The 19,379-nt window shown below is 34.6% G+C and overlaps 4 protein-coding genes across 8 annotated transcripts; 1 reads left to right on the top strand and 3 right to left on the bottom strand.

The window, feature by feature from the left end:
* Positions 1 to 228: 228 nt before the first annotated feature.
* On the bottom strand, positions 229 to 3,973 carry LOC102622910 (cysteine-rich receptor-like protein kinase 10). The gene is made up of 7 exons (XM_006467900.4): positions 3,157 to 3,973; positions 2,354 to 2,491; positions 2,060 to 2,265; positions 1,721 to 1,931; positions 1,384 to 1,621; positions 1,040 to 1,190; positions 229 to 951 (listed from the first exon to the last, which is right to left on the bottom strand). The coding sequence occupies exons 1-7, from the start codon at positions 3,923 to 3,925 to the stop codon at positions 691 to 693; spliced, it is 1,974 nt and encodes a 657-aa protein (XP_006467963.2). The 5' UTR covers positions 3,926 to 3,973; the 3' UTR covers positions 229 to 690.
* Positions 3,974 to 8,471: 4,498 nt separating this feature from the next.
* LOC102623207 (probable UDP-3-O-acylglucosamine N-acyltransferase 2, mitochondrial) lies at positions 8,472 to 11,128 on the top strand. 4 transcript variants are annotated; one of them, XM_006467904.4, is made up of 10 exons: positions 8,476 to 8,756; positions 8,866 to 9,064; positions 9,169 to 9,227; positions 9,327 to 9,376; positions 9,621 to 9,685; positions 9,784 to 9,835; positions 9,916 to 9,986; positions 10,137 to 10,203; positions 10,574 to 10,645; positions 10,802 to 11,128. In XM_006467904.4, the coding sequence occupies exons 1-10, from the start codon at positions 8,663 to 8,665 to the stop codon at positions 10,868 to 10,870; spliced, it is 798 nt and encodes a 265-aa protein (XP_006467967.2). In that variant the 5' UTR covers positions 8,476 to 8,662; the 3' UTR covers positions 10,871 to 11,128. The 4 variants fall into 4 exon arrangements, with proteins under 4 accessions (XP_006467966.2, XP_006467964.2, XP_006467967.2 ...); XM_006467902.4 differs by having other exon boundaries at positions 8,478 to 8,756; positions 9,151 to 9,227; XM_006467903.4 differs by lacking the exon at positions 10,137 to 10,203 and having other exon boundaries at positions 8,472 to 8,756.
* A 3,192-nt stretch (positions 11,129 to 14,320) lies between these two features.
* LOC102624082 (uncharacterized) lies at positions 14,321 to 16,638 on the bottom strand. 2 transcript variants are annotated; one of them, XR_008051675.1, is made up of 2 exons: positions 15,141 to 16,638; positions 14,321 to 15,015 (listed from the first exon to the last, which is right to left on the bottom strand). XR_008051675.1 is itself a non-coding variant. In XM_006467905.4 (2 exons), exons 1-2 carry the CDS (start codon positions 15,884 to 15,886, stop codon positions 14,689 to 14,691), a joined length of 339 nt encoding a protein of 112 aa, XP_006467968.3. In that variant the 5' UTR covers positions 15,887 to 16,624; the 3' UTR covers positions 14,321 to 14,688. The 2 variants fall into 2 exon arrangements, 1 of the variants encoding a protein (XP_006467968.3); XM_006467905.4 differs by having other exon boundaries at positions 15,875 to 16,624.
* Positions 16,639 to 17,371: 733 nt separating this feature from the next.
* LOC102624650 (NDR1/HIN1-like protein 26) lies at positions 17,372 to 18,342 on the bottom strand. The gene has a single exon (XM_006467907.4). The coding sequence runs from the start codon at positions 18,200 to 18,202 to the stop codon at positions 17,531 to 17,533; it is 672 nt and encodes a 223-aa protein (XP_006467970.1). The 5' UTR covers positions 18,203 to 18,342; the 3' UTR covers positions 17,372 to 17,530.
* Between the last annotated feature and the right edge of the window lie 1,037 nt (positions 18,343 to 19,379).

Raw genomic sequence — 19,379 nt, 5'->3', positions numbered from 1 at the left:
GTTTCAATTGATATTGTATGACGCAGCGGTTTGTTAGATGTCGCTCTAACTTGTGTTCTCATGAAGAGAAAAAAAGGTATAACAAATTCTAAATTAGAATTTGAAACGAGAAAACTCAAATTTTGATTAAAGATTGGATGATTTTTACAATAAATTTAGCACATATTTATAGTATTTATACTCAGCTCCACTTACTACATTCCACTCAATAAAACACACCAACTGTAATCCACTAATAACACTCAATAAAACACACTAATGGTAATTCACTAATAACACTCATCACACTAACTGTAATCCACTATTTGAGCCTTCATGTTTTATGCTATATCACTGTAAGCCTCAAATTCCTCAATAGATTAGGTCAAGATTCGTTCATCATTTGAAATTAAATTATCAATATGTGCTTTGCTCGATCCCAACATTCTGCTTCCCTAAGTATTTAAAATACGAAGTGAATGAATGGCAGATATATATGTGGTGGCCAAAATGAATCTAGAGGGGAACAATGATTCCTATTCAGTGGAAAATGAAACCATATGACGAACAAAAGATGATATTAGTGCCAAACGATCATGGCCAAGGTGTTGTAAAGGTAGAAATGAAAATGATATATATTAACAACATATAGAGCGTCAAAGAGGTGGAACATTTGAAAGGGTTAAATCAGCATCAAAACAATCTCTAATATTAGATGAGCATTGAGTTAACTTGAGACTTGAGAGCAACTCGGCTGAAAGAAAACGGAGGTTGGGTTGGTTTAGGAAGCGTAACGGTATCACTTGCCAACATAACAACCACAGAAGACATGGTTAGTCTGTCTGCCGGGTCTGCTTGAACGCACAGCAGCCCGATATGAATGCATTTCAACACTTCATCGGGATTAAACGATTGCTTGAGCACGGGATCCATGAGCTCTAATGCATTTCCTTCACACCATAGTTTCCATGCCTGAAATAACGATACACAGTTCATAAATAAGGCGAGTCTAAGAAAATTGGCTTTTCAATTATAAAGAATAGTAGAGACAGCTACATACATGCGCGAGGAGGCTTCGGCTTTCTTCAGAAAGATAAAAGCTGCTATTCTTTTTGCCACTGATTATCTCTAGAAGAAGAACTCCAAAGCTAAAGACATCTGATTTAACTGAGAATAGTCCTTCCATGGCGTATTCTGGGGCCATATATCCACTGTTGAAGTTGGAACTTTCTAAGATTAAATGACATGTATAGAGAAGTTTTTATGCTATATTATATTTCAGTATCTAATTAAAACTGAAAATTTTCAATGGTGACCAAAAGAAGGAAACTTTTGTAAGTGATAAAAAATAGTTTTTGATAAGAAACAAAACAAAATCAAACAGTAATTCAAGAGGTGTCATACTATGTTCCGACAACTCTATTTGTATTAGCTTCATTTTGATTTCCACCAAATATTCTTGCCATTCCAAAATCTGATATCTTTGGGCTCATGTCATGATCTAGCAAAATATTGCTAGCTTTGAGGTCGCGATGAATTATTTTGAGTCGAGAATCCTCGTGCAGATATAAGAGACCTCGTGCAATTCCATTAATGATGCCAACGCGTCTTTCCCAGTCCAATTGTACATTCCTTGTTGAATCTAATAATAAATTGAACATTATATAAGTGGTTTACTTACCTTGTCGTGTGCTCGTAAACGATTAGCAATTAAGGAAAACAGAAAGCTTGAGTAGCATACCAAAGAGAAGAAAATCAAGGCTTTTGTTGGGCATGTACTCATAGATGAGCAGCAATTCATTTCCCCTTAAGCAGCATCCCAAGAGTCTCACAAGATTCTTATGTTGTAATTTGGCAATTACAGTAACTTCATTCATGAATTCTTCTAGGCCTTGCCCAGATGTTCTTGAGAGCCTCTTCACCGCAATTTCTTTGCCATCCGCTAATACACCCTGCAAGCAAATTTCCAGAATGAATTGTTACCATAAAACAAGAAGCTCACCTGACTGACAGTTGAATAAACTCGTTGTACATAATGGCAGATTTTCTTAAACAAATTAAATCATAACCTTGTGATTACCTTATAAACAGGGCCAAAGCCTCCTTCTCCAAGCTTGTTTTCATCGGAGAAATGTTGTGTAGCTTCCACGGTAAGGTCAAATGGGAACAGAGGAAACTCTTTGGATTCCACTTGCTTCTCTTCTCGTAAAATATACGAGTAATGGCTTCCAATTTGACTTTCTCCCAATTCAAGTAATTGAGCCTCTCGACTAATTGCTCTCTCCTCTGCAAGCACAATGAATTTACTTTACAAAGAACAGAACAAGAGTATTGTCGCTTTCGTACCATCACCGATAATAAAACCGTTATGTACCTTGTTCTTTTTTATTTCTTTGCCTCGTACGCCAAAGAAAAGAAACGAACAGCACGACTATTACAATCGACCCTGATACTGAAGTGCCAATTTCAATCCATATTCTGTTTGCGTTCCTTCCACTTGGTGGAATCCAGGCTAAAATAATTAGGAATTATTCATGATGACATTAAAAATGTTAGAACTTCAACCTAATTAATGGTCGTGAAATTTATGAGGATGACACAACAAAGTGTGAATGTTTAATTAAATAACCTTTAATCACATAATAATGAAGTCAATGAACAACATATCTCACGAGACAGTTTATTAATAGGTGTCACACATTTATAAGATTACAAGTTGTAAATATATGCCGTTCGGTTTTAAAAGTAAAAATACAAAAGGTTACAATAAAATATATGTTGCCGCGAGGATTTCAGAAAGAGGGATTTTGTATGACATAAAAACTAAATTAAAAGAATAAAATTTACTACATTGGAAGTTGAATCATGTTCTACCATGTAAAGTTTCCGTTCCAACTGCTTCCACAGTCGCCTTAAGTGGATTTATAACTGAAAAATCTGAACTCTATAATGAAAACAAGAGCACTTTTACAAGTCTTAATTAATTGGCGTCAATTCAAAAATCCTATAATACATTAGAGGTAATACAATCAACTAATGTATATATGATATGTGTATTTAAATTTAAATTTTTTTTATATATTCTAGACTTTCTTCCTCATAATTACGAGAAATCTTTACTAAGTTATAGAAAGCTCAACAGTATGTGTTGTGCGAACCTCAAGTCAATGAACTCACCGTTAGGGCCGGCTGCAGGTGGAGGGTTGGACGTGAAGAACGGGTACAGCTCGAATCTTATATTACAACTCGGGTTAAGAAATCTGGCACCCTTCTTATCCTGGTAACAACGTAGAATTGAAGTGGCGGCACTTGTTAAGCAAGCACGACAATCTTCCGTTGACAGCTCTGGTATGCACTGCACGAGATTGTACAGCTTATGCTTGCTGGAAAAGTTAACCACATGGGTTGCATACTTAGATTCGTTATTCAAAGTTGCCATGGGAATTACTTCCTTTAATGACTTGGCCACAATCTTTCTCAACGTTTCAGGATCAGTAGAGTTCTCTCTGTGGGTCGAGCAATTGCTTGGCGATGTCTCTGAGTGAGGGGAGAAAGATTTATCAGAATAACGTACCGTACACTTATCAGACCATATAACTGCTTCTTTGGTGCCATCACAATCTTTCTGAATGGTGTCAGTTGCTAAATCTACGCATTCGCGACATGATTCATTGTTAACATCGCCTCTACAGAGGTAAAGACCGTAAACTTTGTCCGGATACCTCCCTTCAGTGGTTTTATTGTAGGCGTCTTTGCCAGCCACTTCAGAAATAGTTTCGAATAAGCGCCGAAGATTGGATGTAAACTTGTCTGAAGCAGCATTATTAGGAAGTTGTGAGCAATGAAACGGCATGTTTTCAGGACTCTGTGACATAACTAAGGATAGAAAAGAAAGAAGGTGAAGCAAGTGAATAGTTTTTGAGGCAGAGAAAATGACGATCGGCATTGTCCTCTGAAGCAAAGATTTGGCTTCGTTTCAATAGAGATGTTTACTTCGCACTTATCCAAAGTAATAGGCTTGTCTGGGATAATGAATGTGTTAATAAAGAAAGTTGGACACAACAAACGCACTTGCACATATCAAGTGGCAGTCTTTATGAAATGTTTCTTTATTAATTATTGAAAAATATTAAGCCAAGAGAAAGCTGAGAGAAATAATGAAGAGAAAGGTAAAGAGAGAGTAGATGGATAGTGAAAGGGGATAAATTTCTCTCATCTTCGATTTTTTTTATAAAAGTTTTCTCTCCCCTATAGGAGTCCTTATTGTTTGTGAAAATGAACACCGAGACCATAACCTTACAAATACGTCCCTTCAGTCCACATTAATTATATTTTATTTAATTACGATTTCAGGGTCGTCACTAAGTTTGATCATTAACGTAGTTGACAACATAACAATCCAAACATCTAATCAAATCTGAGTTACTTTTAGTATCCAAATGAGTTACATGTTAATTATTAAAGTTTAAGTTTTTTGTTAGCAAAAAATTATATCACCTTATATATTTGAGAGCATGTTAAAATTTTCGTATCAACCATAGAGAATTTAAAAAGAATAAATGTAATAAAAAAAATATAAAACTCAATTTTTGTGACCATAAGCTCGTAAACTTAATTGTTGAAAACTATTTGAATGATATAAAATACAATTAAGAAGGACTTAAAAAGTAATAGATTTCCAATATGTCAGTCTATGAATTTCTTTCCACAAACAACGAGGATGCGAGTGATAGAAACCTTTGTTAATAGGGTCTAATAAAGGTGCCCATCCCACTTTTATTTCGGATAAAAAGAAAGGCTCCACCATTCACACATTTGGGAGAAAGTATTTCCAAACGCCTTTTGACAAACTTTTGACAAACTTTTCCTAACACACAATACACGATTCTAAACAATTATATACGAATCTAAACAATTACTAAAATAGATCACTAATTATCAAATTGTCAAAGTGTACTGGTACTTTATATCTTCATGTTAAAATTGACTTTAGTGCTTATTTAATGATTATAGGTATTTATTTAATTTTATAATTTATTTAATTCTTATTGTTGTTTGATTATTTTTTTTAGAGTTTTTTAATATTAAATAAGCTGGCTTTTTCTCTATTATAAAAATTCAATTTTTTTACGGTTACTAATAGAGATTGAAAACTTTTTTTAAAATATTAAAATATCTTTTACTTAATTGATAATCTTGTCTCATTTCTTTCAGAACATACTTTAAAAAAATATGCCTATTAAAGTAATTTATAATTTTTAATAAAAATTTTCATTAACAATCAAACAACTAAAGTTTTAAAAGTTTTGTAGTATTTTTTTTCCTATTTACAAATCAATTAATGAGAAAAGGGAGTCCCTATGTTACAATTAATGTAACATACACACTCAACAACAACCACACAAATGATGGGCCCACACAATTTGTGTGGTTGTTGTTGAGTGTGTATGTTACATTAATTGTAACATAGCATTTGCCATGAGAAAAATGTTGTTTCAAATTTAAAAAGGTTGCTGACAACACTCTGATTGAGTTGGTTGCATTTATTTCTTTTATCATTATGGTGAAAGGCTCAACTCTTCTTATGTAGTTTTTTTTTTTTTTTGGGAGCATCCTATGTAGTTATATGAAAATTTATTTTCTTTGATTTCCTGCATTAGATTTTAATTATGTATTTTTTAAAAAAAATTTATGGGTGCTGAACTTTAAGTGTGCATTTCTTTTAACTCATCGTATCCTATTTGTACTATACAAAATACTAAAAAAAAAAAAAGAAAGCTTCATAAATAAAAGTAAATAAACGAAGCATATGTTACAAAATTCAATGAAGAGAAGAATCAGAACTTGTCACTTGTTGGTAAGGATCCAAACATTAATTTCAAGCACAAACCAAAATTTTGCCTTCATATAAGCTTTTGCTTTAGTAAAAAGAGATTAGTCTTTGGTGATAAATATTAAATAAGATTAAAGTATATTTGATCGATCCAAGACGCGTGCACCAAAAATCTACTATGTTCTTGCAAGTTGGGGTTGGCAGGAAAAGATTTTCGTCTCGTTCGGTTCACACAGATATATAGTTAAATAAATCAAAATGCATGAATTAAAGAGCATCTGCTGTATCCCCCCACAAGCTTGACCAAAATTGTAAATGGAGGGTTGACTGCCATTTTTGGCATTGCGTGTCTTGGCGTAGGGGGTTGACTGCTCCTTTGCTTGCTTTAGGGGATTAACATATCATTCACTGATGGAAAAATTCTCCCGTTCACCGAATCCGTAATCCGTCGGCCATTCAAGATAATTTTTAATATAAACAGCAATAACCACGTGCAGCATAAAATAAGCTCATACTTGCTTTCAACGAGAAAATATGAAGAGGGAAGACACAACTGTTGGAGAAAAATATTAGAAGGGAAGACGCAGTAGTTGAATTGAATACGAAATCTCTAGCTAATTGTTCCTAGCGGGACAAAACCAGAAAATTTTCATTTGAATGGGTTTTTTTTTTTTTAAAAAAGATATTTTTATAAATTTTTTTGCTGCATAAATTCAACTCAGTTTCTTTTCCTGAAAAAGGGAAGACAAAATAGTTGAAATGAATATCTGCATTTTTATGCAGTAGAGTCTAGGTTTAATCGGTCCCTTAAAGAGATGCAATATACTTACACACATGATTAATAAAACATAAGGTAAAAGAAATCAGACCAATTAACCAGCTATGCTCCTGTCAGTGGACTGTGGACAACAGTTCTTGCAGAAGAAGAGTAATGCAAAAAAAATGTTTGCACGGGATCAACAAGAGCAATTACTGGACCTGCCGTAGGTTACTAATTAATAATTTCTTGTGGTTGCATTATCGCCAGAACTTCAAACTAATTCTAATTAACACTTTGTTTTCCCTGTGTTTATCTTCAACGAAGTGAATGAATAGGAATTAATTGTCAACGGGGTGACATGCTTGAAAGGGTAACATCATTATCAGAGCAAATTTCGGCGCCTGGTGAGAATTGACCCGGCCTTGCGACAATTCGGCCAACAGAAACTGCAGGTTGGGTTGGTTGAGGAAGTGGTACCGAACCGCTTGCTAACATAATAACCACAGAAGACATGGTGGGCCTGTCTGCTGAGTCTTCGATCTTGAACACACAATAATCCAATACGGATAAATTTCAAAAGTCCAGCATGAACCCACGACTGCTTCAGTACTGGCCCCATCAGCGCCATTGCTTCTCCTTTAGACCATACAAGTCACAAAGCAAGATTAGGGAAACGATCGTTGGAAATTATTTTTCAGAAAGAAAGAAAGAGAGTTACATACATAAGAAAGGAGGCTTAGACCATTTTTGGATGGATAAAATCCACTATCCTTTTTCCAAATCTGAAGACATCATACTCTGGGGCCATGTATCCGCTGTTTGAAAATGGAACAACAACATAAGATCGGATGCCATACAAAAGCTAACAGACGTATACGACCTCAGTCTCTTGAATCTTATCACACGATAACATGGTCATAAGTTCAAACCATGTACCGTTAGCTATGTTAATCTTCGAAAACAGACAAAGCAGAGGCAATTACCAATTAGTTGTGAAATGCAGTTACTATGTCCAACAACTCCGTCGGTCGTATTAGCTTCACTTAACTTTTCCCCGAATATCCTCGCCATTCCAAAGTCTGATTTCTTAGGGTTCATCTCATGATTTGGCAAAAAATTCCTAACTTAATTTTGAGATCTCAATAGATAATTTTAGATAATTTTGAGTTGAAAATTCTCATGGGGATATAAAAGACCACCCCATGTAATTTCATTAATAATACTTGAGCGTCTTTTCCAGTCCAATTTAACACGCCTTGTTGAGTCTGAAAACGAATTTGAACACAGCATTTAACGTCACTACGGTGCCCAGTAGTGACGTAGGCACATAATGTGCAAAGAAAACTAGAATTAGGCCGAAATAGCCATACGTTCTACTTTTATTTGCACAATTTGATAACCAGCAATTAAGGAAGTACTTTTGTCTTTCTTACTACATGTAGCGTACTAGAATTAAAATACAGAGTCCGACAGACAAAACAAAGAGGAAGACATCGAGGCTTTTGTTAGGCATATACTCATAGCTGACCGGAGTTTCATTTTCCTCTAAGCTGTATCCCAAGAGCCTCACAAGAATTTTATGTTGCAATTCGGTAATAACGGTCTCTTCAATTTAATAAACAAATATAAAAATTTAAATTATTGGCTATTGCATAAGAGATATATCATTTCCTATTAAATAAAAATACTTAAATAAAAATACTTACTAAATTTTAAGTAACCAATGAATAATAAAAAATTAATTAACTATAAAGTAATAGTAAATACATAACTAATTTCTAAGTAATAATTAAAAAATAGTTTGATAAATTGTAGAAAATATCGTAAATTTTTTCTTTTTTTTTTTTGTCGTCGTGTAAACCCAACTAAACCTTATATAAGTTTGGGACTGCCAATATTTGTATTAAGGACTAAATATAAATATTTAGTCTTCTAGATCTTCCCTATCTTATTCCTCCAATTCGCTGACGCCAGCTGTCTCTGCGTGACTGGCGAGTGGCGAACGTCTGTAGAACTCGTTTCGTTTCCAAAACTCCACGGTTTTTGTTAAAAAGAATAAAACTCCATGCTTTCATTTATTTTAACTGCTTATGGCGGTTAAACGATTTGTCCATTATTATCGTCTCACCAAGACATATAAACAAGACTTTGGTAGATTTTGCAATCTCTTTTCGACTAAGTCCGGTGAGTGTTATAGTGGTTATACTCATACAATCCGCTGTTCAATTTCTGCCGTCCAAATGTTCGAGGAAATGCTTGACTGGTACTTTGCACATGCTTTTATATGTTTCAGACATAGAAAGCCGCCAACAATTTCAAAAATGGCATAATGGAGGTGGGATCTTCCACCAGTCAGCTTGTATTGATTCAACTGTGCTGATTGAAGTTGGTGCTATAGTTCATTCAAAAGCAGTACTGGGTGCAAATGTGTGTATTGGATCAGGAACTGTTGTTGGTCCCGCTGTTACCATCGGTCAATCAACAAATATAGGGTATTTTAGTTAACTCATTTACGACATCTACAGTCAACTTTTAGTGTTTGATAGTAGCTATAACTATGTATGTTTTCTTTCTAAAGGTTTAATGTTGCACTCAGTAACTGCATTATAGGTGATTCATGTATCATTCACAATGGGGTGTGCATTGGTCAAGATGGTAAGGCAGTAAGCCAATTGTTGAAAGATAAATTGAACTTTAACTTTATAACCCAATTGTTGCGTTCTAAAATTTGGAGGCATGTTGTCTGTGTTTCAGGATTTGGATTTTTTGTGGACGAGCACGGCAACATGTTGAAGAAACCTCAAGTTGGTGATCTATATGTTTGTTTGTGTGTGTTTCTCTAATTTATCCTTTTAGAGAGATCTTGATAACTAAAACAGTTAAAAATTGAAAGTATAAATAATTGGTAAAATTATATTTGGATTTGTGGTGGAATATGGTAAAAGCTTTATGTTTGTATTTTCAATATATTTTAGCCTTTTAAGAAAAGCTAAGTAGGTGCCTCAGATGGATTGCCTTGGTGTTTTGTGATATGTTTCCTCTCCTCAGCTACTGAATGCTAGGATTGGTAACCATGTGGAGATTGGTGCAAATTCCTGCATTGATAGGGGCAGGTGACGCGTTTGTTTGCTTTGCTAATTTTCTGAAACTTGCTTGTAATTAGAAGCCAATTCAAGCTGAATTTTGAGTTTTGACCTGTTTATTTTTGCAGTTGGAGAGATACAGTTATAGGGGATCATTCAAAGATAGATAATTTGGTCCAGGTGGGTTTTTGCTAACTTGCCTTTTCAACAAACATATTCAGCAATCTCAAGAAGAAAGAGAATCTGCTTTCCTTTTGCAGATTGGCCATAATGTAGCTATAGGAAAGAGTTGCATGCTCTGTGGACAAGTTGGAATTGCAGGTTCAGCGACGTAGGTTACTTCTTCTTCCTTGTTTACATTTTTTTTCCTAATGCTTTTGGTTTTAAGTTTTTGGAGTACTTTGGGTTTACGTTTTATTTGACGCAACTCCATTAAATGACAATGTGAAACTTATGTCCCACATGATTTCGCTTCCTTCAGGATAGGGGATTATGTAACTTTGGGGGGAAGGGTAGCTGTTCGTGATCATGTTTCTATAGCATCAAAGGTATATACTTGAAGAAGCACTTTTTTTCCAATTTGGGGGAAAAAAAGGGGTTTATCCATTCAAGTGGTTGAGATGACCCTATCATTTGATAATGTAATAATGTGAAGCATATACTCCTATAGTCCTATATACAACTGGAAGATCATAGACTGAAAGTTGTCTGGCATACTGCCGATCATGTATCAGAGTAGTTATCGACTCTACCCATCAGGGCTCGCCTATCTAATTCCTTCCACAGTTTTTGAAGCAGAAATATAGTACCATTGATCAGAGAATTTCATCTTTTGACCTAAATGTGGCAGCATCCTTATACTATTGTTTTCATGGTTGGAGTATGTTTACTCATTTACATGGAATGGTTCAATTGCAGGTCCGACTTGCTGCTAATAGCTGTGTCTTCAAGGACATCACAGAGCCTGGGGATTATGGTGGCTTCCCTGCTGTGAGGATTTTCTTTTAAGCTCATTCATTTATTTGAATTTGTCGTGTAATAAAGAGTAAAATCTGAGTGTGTCAACTAAATTTGTGAGTGTCAGTTGATTGATTTGTGCAACATTGTGACGTTCATCTATAAACCCTTTTACAAATTGCTCTACAGGTTCCGATTCATGAATGGAGAAGACAAGTCGCTAACCAGATTTGTAGTTCAAAGAAAAGGACCTCATGAAGTCTTATGTTCAACGGATGTTGGGCAAAACACTTATAACATATATTTTGATATTCTTGTGTTAAGAAGGATTTAGGCCAGGACGGCCATGATTAGGGGATGGACAATTTAGAACATTATTAACAATGTTGGTCATATTTGACACGTTTAACAATTATCTAAAGATTTCCTTCTAATGGATCAACTGTTTTTGTACTAACATTCACGTCATCGGTGCACAAAAGTTGAAATTATTATGCAAATTGTCTTTTTCCTTTTTACTATTTTTCTAGTATCTAGTGAGTCTGAATTTCACGCTATGATTGTTCAAAAAAGTAGTATAATGTTCAAAATACTTCTCATTTTTTTTGGTTGTGCACAATTCTTGAGTATAATTTAGAATGCAAAAAATCACACTTTTGTCAGGTAGTGATTCTCTGTTATTATTATTTTTTTTTTAACAACCGAATTAACTATGTGACACTAACACTCGGTACTCTCTCACAAATCTAACAAATGGAAACCTGTTTCAACTAGGAAGGTGTCAACTCTGCGAAACAATCTGTTCACTGTAAAAACAAGTGTATGAAGCTAAAACGCCACTTGACCCTCTGTTTACTGAAAGTAACAATGCTGATCAAATCTTGTGAAGTTAGCAGCCGGGAAGGCTAGAGATGCTGCAGAAGAGTATTTGAAGCTTCAGAACGTAGACATGGCGATCAAGCAGCTGAAAGCAGCCAAAGATTTTAATGGAAATTTACCCAATCTCGATGATTATTTCACCGCCTACAGAGTGCATCAACTACCAGAGATGAAATCAACCCGGTACGACATTCTTGCCATTACTGATCCCGAAGTTGATAATATCACTGTCAAGAAACAGTACAAGAGATTGGCGTTGATGCTGCATCCGGAAAAGAACCCATCTATTGCCGCCGAGGGTGCTTTTCAAATAGTTCAATCAGCCGGGGACGTTTTGACAAACCCCGAAAAGAGAGAAGCTTATTACCGTCGTAGTTTCTGTTCAAAGAAAAGCAAAGCGGGTTCCAATTCAAGTTGGTCTCAACCTCGAGCAGATGGTGATAGTAATTTCTCAAGAGCACGAAAGCCTTCACCATTTAGGTTCCAAAAGACTGACCCTGACCCAAATAATTCATCTTAGTTCGAAAACATAGACCCACCGGTTGATGCGGAAATCTGGTCGAGTTGTGTGGCAATTAGATGCCCACGCCAACATTTAAATTTGTTATAGTTGGGGAGATAGTTTTTACTTGCAACTTCTTGCTCAAGCAAACCCAAGCGACCACAGGCACTTCTCGTTGCGTTCATAGAGAACTGTTAGGAGGATGCCAAAGGTTTTTCTAACTTGAATCCTCCAACACTCAAGTCAATTATTTGAGTTTTTTTAAATAAAAAAAAAAACTTGTACAACAACTCATGTGGTTTAATTATTCAATTATTTGAGTTTTTTTAAATAAAAAAAAAACTTGTACAACAACTCATGTGGTTTAATTATATTTGCTTTAAACAAAAAGGTATAAAGAAAATCTAAAAAAAAAGTGAAAGAAAGAAAGAATTTTTGAGTGAGAATAAGAGTGAGATCTATGGTAGAGACAAAAATATATTACTTTTTTTTTTCACGGATTAAAAGGATTTTTTTTTTTGGGGGAGATGAGGTAAGATATTACTTACCTCATTTGAATTTTTTGGAGTTTTTATAAATAACCGAAATTGCCGTCTTTAATTTGCTGCATGACCATTAGTGGATTTGTCTGTTCTAATTCTTTGGAGGGATTTGTAGGTTGACTTGATCCAAACCGGTGGCGGACCTACAGCTGGGCTAGACTGGTCAGTAGTCCGGTCTAGTCCAGAAAAAATCATTCACCCCCTTATTTTTTCATCATTTGTTTCAAATAGCAGAGTTTCTATTTTCTTTACATATCTGTCCCTAACTCAATTACCCTTATATTTTCATCAATTTAATATTACAATAGAATTTTTATTTTATATTCAAATATGTCCTTAACTCAATTGTCCTTATGTCTCATCAATTTTAAATAACAATAGAGTTTTATTTAATTTTCAAATATGTCCCTAATTAAATTATATCTTTTTTTCTAATTGAAATGAGTGACTTATTTTATTAAATGATAAATTATATATTTATTGAATAGATTGAAAACATTAGGGAGATAAAATACTATTACTACTTTAATTTATTTTAAAAAAATACTAATTGAAAAAATTAAAGTATAACAATGTAATATAACGCCGTCATTAACACTAATGGTACTTACAAAAGCAACATATAGTAACAATTATCAAAATTTTCATAAACTTTTTAATATGAATTTTTAGATTTTATTTATTAATTACATTAACTAAGAGTATAAGTTAGAAAATAAAATTTGAGTATGAGGAGTTTTTTATGGAAGAATCATCAGCATTTGGGTTTTCAAAAAGAGTCAGAGCGCATGGTAAAAAAATAACAATACTGAAATACTTTTTTGTTGAGTTAAGTTTAGTTTATTATTGAAACTTTTAACAAATAATACTTTTATAATTTAAAAGGATGAATAAATTTTAATTGTTTAATTATTAAATCTGATAATTAAGTATTTGACTTCAAATATAAAAGTTTTACTAGCTATTTTTAACAGATTGTAATTACATGTATTGATTTATTTTAGTTTGAAATTCTTAATTGATTTATTAATCCTTATATAATTAAATGTTATTGTAGGTTGTAATATCAGATTTCATAATAGAAAAATAGTATTTTTATGAATTGTCTTTTATTTTCTACTCTTTTATAACTATTTTTGTTTAAAATAAATATTTATAGGGATAAAGTTCATCATGTCACCCTTTATTTAATGTATTTTTTTCTATTTATAAATTTTTACACTCACTTCAAAATATTAAATCCTGGGTCCGCCCCTAGTCAAGACTTCTCCTTCTAATGCCCTTGATCGTCCACACCTTATCGGTCATCTGCAAAGGCGCGTCTAATCGTGGTCCTTCTTTTACCTCCCAAGCATCACCAAATACCTCTTCGAAGCCAATTAGAACAAGTTATTATTCATACAGCCAATGCAGCGCCAGAGTAGAAATTAGCAGACGAGATGGCGGAAGAAATATTATAATCTCTATCAATGGACGAGACGAGAATTTTCAAAACCTCGATGCCAATGATAGCAGTGTTTTCCGTTTTTGTTGTTCTTTCTTCTTCGGGAATTGTCCTCCAACTGTAATCATCGGTTCTTGAATCTTATGAAACCATTACTTCGACCGAACTTTTTGTTATTCTGTTGGCTTTTGGACTGCGTTAATATTGAATCAATTATTGATTATATTCAATTGACTTTAACGAAATTGACTAAAATCTATTGGATAGATCAATTTAAGCAGATTAAATCAGATTCACTACAAAAATAATACCACGAATTCAAATCATATTGCTTTGCAAAAAAAGTAAATAATAAAAATGGTTTAGAATAAATCAAATACATCAATTACGCAATGGAATTGACATCTTCCTATTGTGTATATACAAGTACATATACAGCTAACTGATTCATTCATGAAACTATGAATGAAATACTTTTATTCTTTCTGTATCAATTAATTTCCTGTACATATAATTAAAAATTTGGTAAATATTTTATATATATAGTCCCGATTTGTTCCGGAATTTAAAATATAGGAAAGTCTAGAAATTAAGCGGATTTAAAACTTAAAGCACATATTAATTTTCAGACTTTCCCACACTTTTAAATTTCGGATTGGAATATATATATAAAATAAATCCGAAGGAATACATTAATTTATCATATTGTTTAATGAAAATGAGAAGCTCTCACTCTCCATTTCTTGGATGTAAACTTAAGCTTAATCTTCTTCTTCTTTCCTGAAATCTTGCCATCCTTACCCAGTTGTACATCGCCTTGCAACTTAGCTCCATGATGCTTACTCTTTATGCCTATCGTTTTATAACGAAACTTGGTTGCAAAATCAACTTTCAGCAGCGCCGTTCCATTTTTTGATATTGAACTGCGAAGAGATTTCCATGAACGACCATTGATATTTACGCTCTGTCCTCGTATTTCTCGATCTTTGTTCTTGTCAAGATCGAAAGAAGGAACTGTGTCCGTTGCTGCTGCATCCTGACCAAAAAGGAATGTCAGTATAATGTCATCAAAATTAATACTAGAGTCTTTGTTTGGATTTTCAACTTCAAGGGCGAATGAGAGGGTGCCATTGCTATCATCAGCCGGAGAGGAGCTGTCACCTATCGGCGGGATTGTGAGCTCAACGACGGTGACAGTTGGGTTCTTAGGACGTAAACTTAACCATAGGATAAGTGCGATGAGCCCCAAGAGGCCCACAATCTGAAGAAGCCAAAGATAAAAATTTCTGGTTTCGCACATATTAGTATTATTGTTTTATTAAAATGGTTGCGGCATGGAGAGAGGAAGAAGAAAGTAATTTGAAGGGATTAATTGTTAGGGAGGCAATATTTTAGTAAAAACAAATGTGAAAAAGCATAAGGCAGCTTGCTGCTTAGAGTTCGTGGTGCCCCCATCAAGGGAATATTATATTTGCAAGCTATCGAATAAGTTTCAACAGGGACGGGAAATAGATGCTTTCCTTTGGAGTGATATTTAGCTTTCTGTGCGACCACAAAATGGGGCCTCAAGGCCACATGAAATTAAAGTAGCTTCGAGGAGGCTGCTACTCCCTTTTTTTTACATGGAATTGATACATACAGGCAGTTGAAAGGCTTATCTCTTATCAGACAGGGAATTTTCTTTAAACATTGAAAACAAGTCAAAGGATATCACTTGTTTTCTTGGGGAAGCTTGTTTTATGCACTTCAGAAAAACCGTTAGGGGGGTGTGTGTATAGTATATGTTTTTCTAATAGACACAAAAAGATAATAAATTAAACCTGAACGAAGTGTTATTAATTACAACTATCTCGATAAATTATCTAGGCTTTTTTGTCTAAATTAATTAAATAAACCTTAATTTCCATCTTTGATTTTCTCCTTCGCCATCATTTGTTGTAGCTTTATCTCTCTCTGCCCTGAAATCCTTCCATCTGAACCAATGCATATGCATGCCTCAAAATTCATCCGATGATGCTTCGTAGTCGATAAGAATATCTTGTACCTAACAGCAGTTTTCAAGCAAACCCTGATCATTTCTACAGTGGTAGTGTTGCCTGTAAGCACTCCTCTTCTTAATAGTTGGTGATCATCAGTTGCATTCACCAACACTCCGTATGATGTCGCTTTCTTGTAGCCTTGGTAGAATCCTGCCAGAGAATTGGTGCCAATGACTGTATCCTTGTAATACAAGGTTATGATGATGTCGTTATAATAGATGCCAATTCTTTCGTTGGGGTTTGAGAGTTCAAAGTTGAGGTTAACAACAGAATTGTTTCGTATGGGTTCTGTTGAATTGTGTTGATTCAAGGCTGGTACGTAGGCATTAGTGATCATGTAAACAGGACTTATTGGCTTCAAACATAGCCATATCAGCACAGAAATCAAAACCCAAACTATTACTACTTGACAGAGCCACAACAAAACAGAAATTTTAGATTTTGTTTCTTCACGGAGACGCATTTTTGGAGACATTTTTGCACCACAGACGGAATGATGACTGTATGTATATAGGAAGGGATAAGGACAGTGAATGTGACGAGAAAAAAGATAGCCTCGAGTTAATCAAGCTGGAAGAGAAGTAGAATTAATTTTGAGTTTTAAGCCATTGAAAAGGTGATTTATATAAGATCACTCCACACATTGTGGTCAAAATCACTGGCCAAAAATTTCTATTATAATTGGTTTAAGCGCTGTAAGCAAGCAATATTGCTAAAAGCATTGTGATTACGTGATCAACTTTTGCTTTCACTGACTTGACATCTCATTAACTAATAAGGGCGGTGTGTAAACGCAAATACTTTCATTTCCCACTTGAAAATTGTAACAATTATTTCACTTTCTGAAGAAACTTTTACTTTGTAATTCTTTGGTGGAAAGTCCTTTTAGCTGCTTTATATCACTGCGATGATATACAGATGCAGGGAAAAATCTTTCGCAGGCCAATTCTTTAAGGGACTGGTGGATGTACACCAAAGAACAGATCTCTTAGTACCATAATTAATCCTTAAAATAGGATTACTTACTCGCCTGGGTTTTTTAACAGGGAACATGCTTTTCCTCTCTCTGAGTTGAAAAAGTAGCTTAAAGCTAAAACAACCAACCTGCTTTATTTCCTTTTTCTTAAGAGCATCAACAACATGACTCAATCTTAATTTTGTGATCGGATTTCTTCATGAATTTAGCGAAACAATGGTTATCGGCCGCATTGGAACTTGATATCATGAAAGATCATTTTTGAAATATCAGTAACTGATCAAGGAAAACAAAATTCTAGGTAGGCCCGCTTTAACAAATTTTGTGCTGTTGAACAATATATGTTATCGTGTTGTTTGGAAATAGACGCAGACAAATAGTCATGTACAAACAATTGTTGCTCAATTAAGCAATTAATTACACCTCCCAGCAGGTTACAAATCAAATCAAAAACCAAATTTCCAAATTCTATAAGAAATTACTCTGAACTCACTTCATGTTAAGAAAACAAACAATATTACATGATAATAATCAAATCAGGTGAAATAGAGTGGACACCTCTTATCTTTATAAGCTGGCAAGATAAATCCATCTGTACCCACAAAAACATCACAGGTGGCGTGCATCGTGTGGCGCTTACTATCCCACGTGGACACCTGAAATCGGATGGTTGATTTTATCTCCAGACGAAAACCAACCTTTCCTTGTCCACGATCGTGCATGAACTCCATCCAGCGCCGGCTATTTACAGTTAACGTTGCCCCACTTAATGTAGCATGTAAGATAGTTGTAGTCTTGGGCTCTTGAAAAAATGTGTCCGCCAACGGAGTTGCCCCGACCTGTTGGTTCTTGTAATAAACCGACCCCTCCACGGAATCGAAATATATCCCAACGTGCTGGTTGGAATTACGGGCCGTTACATTAAAGATAATTTCAGCATTCTCGAACCCGTTGGGTTGAGCCAAAGCCGGGATGGAAAATTCATGGATAAAAATTCTTGGCCTATGGGGGCGTAAGCTAAGATATAAAACAAATAAGATGATGCCCGCAACCAAAAGGAGTGACAAGAATATGATACATAGCGTTTTGGAGACCCTAGTGGTTAGGCTTTCACGCACCCTGTGGGCATAGTAGCGGGCGGTGTTGTGGCGCTTGATGGGCTGGTTTTGCGGCGTGGATCGAACTGGTAGCCGGTCAGTTGAGTGCATTTTTTTTTTTCTAGCGAGGGTTTAGCTGGAACTGCAAGATGTGTTTATGTAGTAATTAGAAAGGTGGAGGGAATGAGAAGTTGTACGAATTTTGGATGTTGATTTGCATGGATAAAGAAAAGAATAAGGACATTGTTTCATGAATCAGCTATTTTGCCATATTATCTTCTTCCATGTTGATTTGCCCGGAGAAAGAAAAGAATAAGGGCATTGTTATATGGTATAATGCCATAATTGTTAATTTTGTAATTTGGGACTAACAAGATAACAATACATTAAGACAAGCAAATAATGAAATTTAAAGAAGATACATGTATAATGCCGTATATGCTGAGCTTTGCCAATAAACGAAAATAAGGTATAAAGGTTCCTTACAAGAGGTGAAAGGTATTTTATATATACATACATATATATATATATATATATATATATATATATATATACAGATTGTGTGATAAAGTTTCCTCTGGACTTCTGATCATATGTTAGTTGTATTTGAGCAAAAGCTTACAATCATATCTGTACATATACTTGAGCAAGCAACTAAGCATAAACCAAAACACGTCATCCATTCGCTACCTACAGTGCCTTTTACATCTTAGGAGTCTTAATTCTCGATGCTATGATATAAATATAACTCTGTGAGATTTATCTTGTCACTTAGAAAACAAAGAAGGGAAAGGCAACTTGTAAGCTGAATTGTGTTTTTGTATTGCTCAATAAAACAGTAATTCAAATGAAAATACATGCAATTCAAATTGAGTTTTTTGTTTTAATTTTTTAAAAGTTAGAGGTTGGCAAAGCTCAAGTTGATTTTTTTCCCCATATCTCCCTTAGAATTCGAACCTAATGATAAATTAAATAAAATTGATTGAAAACGACTCGCCTAAAGTCTAAACCCCTAACCTAAAGGCCAATAAAAAAAATAAGTTTAGTATAACTACAAGATGAGCAAGGGTTGAGCCTAAGTGAAGAAACTCATTTCATGGCTCGCAACCCAATGAGCATGTGAGTACTTTTTATCATTCCGCTATGCATCTATTAACCTTCACTAAGAAGCGAGGTCCTCAAGAGGAGAATAATGTAATATACAACATCATGGGCGATTGAGTTCTTGTAATAATTTATAATTCATTGGTTCTTCCAACTTAGGAGGCATGTTTTGGATTGTAAATTC

The sequence above is a fragment of the Citrus sinensis genome, chromosome 2, assembly GCF_022201045.2.
Source record: "Citrus sinensis cultivar Valencia sweet orange chromosome 2, DVS_A1.0, whole genome shotgun sequence".
NCBI classification, from domain to species: domain Eukaryota; kingdom Viridiplantae; phylum Streptophyta; class Magnoliopsida; order Sapindales; family Rutaceae; genus Citrus; species Citrus sinensis.
This window is presented reverse-complemented; position numbering and strand designations above follow the sequence as displayed.

What these genes read in the sequence shown, in the direction of transcription:
- LOC102623207 (XM_006467901.4), top strand. Translation starts at nt 8,663, where the DNA reads ATGGCGGTTAAACGATTTGTCCATTATTATCGTCTCACCAAGACATAT. An exon ending in TCTCTTTTCGACTAAGTCCG is followed by an intron (nt 8,757 to 8,865) that starts GTGAGTGTTATA and finishes TATATGTTTCAG; the next exon opens with ACATAGAAAGCCGCCAACAA. An exon ending in ACATGTTGAAGAAACCTCAA is followed by an intron (nt 9,377 to 9,620) that starts GTTGGTGATCTA and finishes TCCTCTCCTCAG; the next exon opens with CTACTGAATGCTAGGATTGG.
- LOC102624650 (XM_006467907.4), bottom strand. Translation starts at nt 18,202, where the DNA reads ATGCACTCAACTGACCGGCTACCAGTTCGATCCACGCCGCAAAACCAG.
- LOC102622910 (XM_006467900.4), bottom strand. Translation starts at nt 3,925, where the DNA reads ATGCCGATCGTCATTTTCTCTGCCTCAAAAACTATTCACTTGCTTCAC. An exon ending in ACCTGCAGCCGGCCCTAACG is followed by an intron (nt 2,492 to 3,156) that starts GTGAGTTCATTG and finishes TAATTATTTTAG; the next exon opens with CCTGGATTCCACCAAGTGGA. An exon ending in AATAGAGTTGTCGGAACATA is followed by an intron (nt 1,191 to 1,383) that starts GTATGACACCTC and finishes CAACTTCAACAG; the next exon opens with TGGATATATGGCCCCAGAAT.